Source organism: Brienomyrus brachyistius, chromosome 21 (assembly GCF_023856365.1).
Source record: "Brienomyrus brachyistius isolate T26 chromosome 21, BBRACH_0.4, whole genome shotgun sequence".
In the NCBI taxonomy this organism is placed as follows: Eukaryota; Metazoa; Chordata; class Actinopteri; order Osteoglossiformes; family Mormyridae; genus Brienomyrus; species Brienomyrus brachyistius.
Genome location: NC_064553.1, coordinates 1,483,706 through 1,486,496, shown reverse-complemented (window position 1 = coordinate 1,486,496; position 2,791 = coordinate 1,483,706). Strand labels below are relative to the sequence as shown.

Here is a 2,791-nt window from a genome sequence, read left to right as displayed (position 1 = left end):
ACTTTCCAGGACGTACAGAAAGCGCTATAATTTCACAGGAGGTCTGGTCAGTAGCATGGGACCACTTACTGTCAGACAGCAGCATAACTGTGTCTCTGAGTTCTGCAGCAGCATCTGAAGGGTTACCTTGTGTGTCCCTGTTCATGTGTACTAATAATCATTAACACACTTTAAGCGTTTTGAAAAAAACTTTGCACACAGCAGCGGTAGCAAGTAATCCTACTGTAAATCATTTTGTTGTATTGACAAAAATATATCTCAAACATTTCATTTGCGCGTTTAAATAGACATTTAAGCTATTTCGATTGCGTTAAAAAAACTATTTCGAATATATGAATTTAACCACAGTTCATTGACTAAGCACATGACATTATCGTTGCGGGACTTAATTTCTCGCATTCGCTAAAGAGCGCAGTTCACGTTCCATGCACGGTGCTTAAATAAAGGCACTTCTCAGATTTGTGGTGCAGCTGCACGTGACAATGTACCCCGTGCGCGCACCCGGCACTCCGGCGGGGTGTCACCCCCTGTAAACCTGGGCTGGAAACGGCTTCATCCTCTGCCGATCTGGGTCGGATCAGTGGAGTCGTGGTCCAAACTCGCTCTGGCATCCTAGTCCACGCTAAAGGGATGAAAACTCGGCCGCGCGGAATCGTACTCCCAGGACTGGTGCGCAGTAAAGTCTGTGAACGACTTGGTCCTGATGATGGTCTGACTTCCCGAGTCTCGCCTGAAGTTGCCAGTGCGCAGAGAGGCGCAGCTGGTGGGGTTGCTGTCAGCGCACGACGGGAGCGTGTTCTGCCCACTTGTCCAGCCTAAATTACGGCTGCGATCTGCGCGCACGATCCCAGACGCCCGCTTCAGCCTTTCGCAGCCTTTTACAAGCAGATTCTTTCTACACAAGATGTACACCCATGGATCCAAGATGGGATTGAAGGAGGCGAATCGTATTGCTAGGAGATCGCTGTGGAAATCCGGCTTTTCTCCTGCTGATATCCGAGCTGGGCCATACAATTGGTTTACAAAGATCCGCACCTGTTGAATGTAAATAGTTTACGTATCAGTTCTGAAATTATGCTCGACAGCTATTCCTGCTTCCCAAACCCTCGCACAATACGTAGACAAAAAGAGTTGCGTATTATACTATATCACGGTTTACTTACCACTAAGGGAATGGAGCAGATCAGAAACACAACAGTCATGAAGATCAGCAGCCAGAACATCTGGATTTCCGCGGCCGATGTGACTGAGGGCAGCTTGGGAAACCTACGCCTGGAGCCGTCCTGCTCGCACACCTCGGCTCTCACTACGCGGGTCCTCTGGCTCATTCCCACCAGGGATCTGCAGACGGCGAAATTGCAGAGGACAGTCACGGCTATCAGGAGCAGCATCACCCCGCCGTAAAGAAACGAGTATGCAGCTGCCAGGGGGTCCATCGCCCTCCAGTCCAAGAAACACCAAGTGCCGGGGAAATGTCTGACGTGCCTGCCGAAGCCAAAGCTGGGCATGATGCACAATACGACGTTGGCTAAGTAGGTGGCGGTGAGAGCGAGCCTCGCCATTGTCCTGTCCACGTACTGCGAGTAGAAGTATGCGTGGTTTATGGCCAGGTAGCGCTCCACCGCCATTGCGCACAGGATGGACATGCCGGCAGACCCAAAGAAAAGCATGGAAAAGGAGAATAAGTGACAGAGAAGCTCCCCTCCGGGCCACCTGTTGGTCACGTAGGTGACGATGACCACCGGGCTGGTAAAGCAGGTGCCCAGCAGGTCGGTAACCGCCATCCCGCACACCAGCATGTAAAAGGTGGTCTCCTTCTGCTCCTTCTTGGAGATACACAGGACGACTATGGCGATGAGGTTGCTGAGGACGCCCACCGCGAACATGGTGGCGGAGGTGGCCACGGCGCTGGACTTCAGCCGGAGGGGCAGAGACTCGCTCCTGTTGCCCGAGAAGAAAGAAGAAGCGGAGAAATTGGTGCCGTCGCTTGAGAAGGAGTTATTCATGTTGGTTGTAGCCTACATGTGTTCTGATAATCTAGCCTCCTACTGCCTGCTTAATACACAACTGTCTGCTTCCGAGGCATTTGGCAATTTTTAAGTTCTGCCTGAATACACACTGCTAAAAAAATACGTAAATAAAACTATAGGCTGGGTGGACGCACCTAAGTAGGCGGTGTGCCTGACTGTGCGGCGCCGGCACGCTACAGCTCACATGGCACCTGATGCCGATCCGGCAGCGCTTTTATAAAGGTTCTCCATCCTGATGTCATGCTCCATACTGACGCCAGACACCTACGATGGTCCCCATTGCGCCGTCTCGTGCGGGAGGGTCGTGGGGGCGTCTGTCAGCGGGCTATAGGCATGGAATAAACTTCGATTTCATTTGAATTATTACCGGGATATACACGTGCCAGAAATGTAGGGAACAACATCAAACAGTCCATTTTCCTCCGATTCCCTCTGGTAGGCGGCACAGAAACACCTGCACTCATACTACAAGGTTCACAGTTCTATCTGCAAGCATTTTAATTAAACATATAAAATATATATATATGAAATGCAAGCAGACTGTACCCCAGGCTGCAGATCATTGGTGTGCACTGTTTATTGGTATATTGTTTCACGTTATTCATTGTCCCGTGTCTTTTCTGCGGTGATACGTGACAGTCTGCGGGGCGGGGCTATTAGAATAAGAATGTCACTCCGAAGCACGTGTGACAGTAAACGTGAAACTAAACATGAGGATATGTAAGTCCGTTTAAAGTTTAGGAAAGTCTTGCATGCCTGGG

The 2,791-nt window shown here is 50.3% G+C and overlaps 1 protein-coding gene across 1 annotated transcript; it reads right to left on the bottom strand.

The window, feature by feature from the left end:
- Positions 1–204: 204 nt before the first annotated feature.
- On the bottom strand, positions 205–2,186 carry ptger4c (prostaglandin E receptor 4 (subtype EP4) c). Its single transcript, XM_048989350.1, has 2 exons — positions 1,164–2,186; positions 205–1,035 (listed from the first exon to the last, which is right to left on the bottom strand). The coding sequence occupies exons 1-2, from the start codon at positions 2,004–2,006 to the stop codon at positions 613–615; spliced, it is 1,266 nt and encodes a 421-aa protein (XP_048845307.1). The 5' UTR covers positions 2,007–2,186; the 3' UTR covers positions 205–612.
- Between the last annotated feature and the right edge of the window lie 605 nt (positions 2,187–2,791).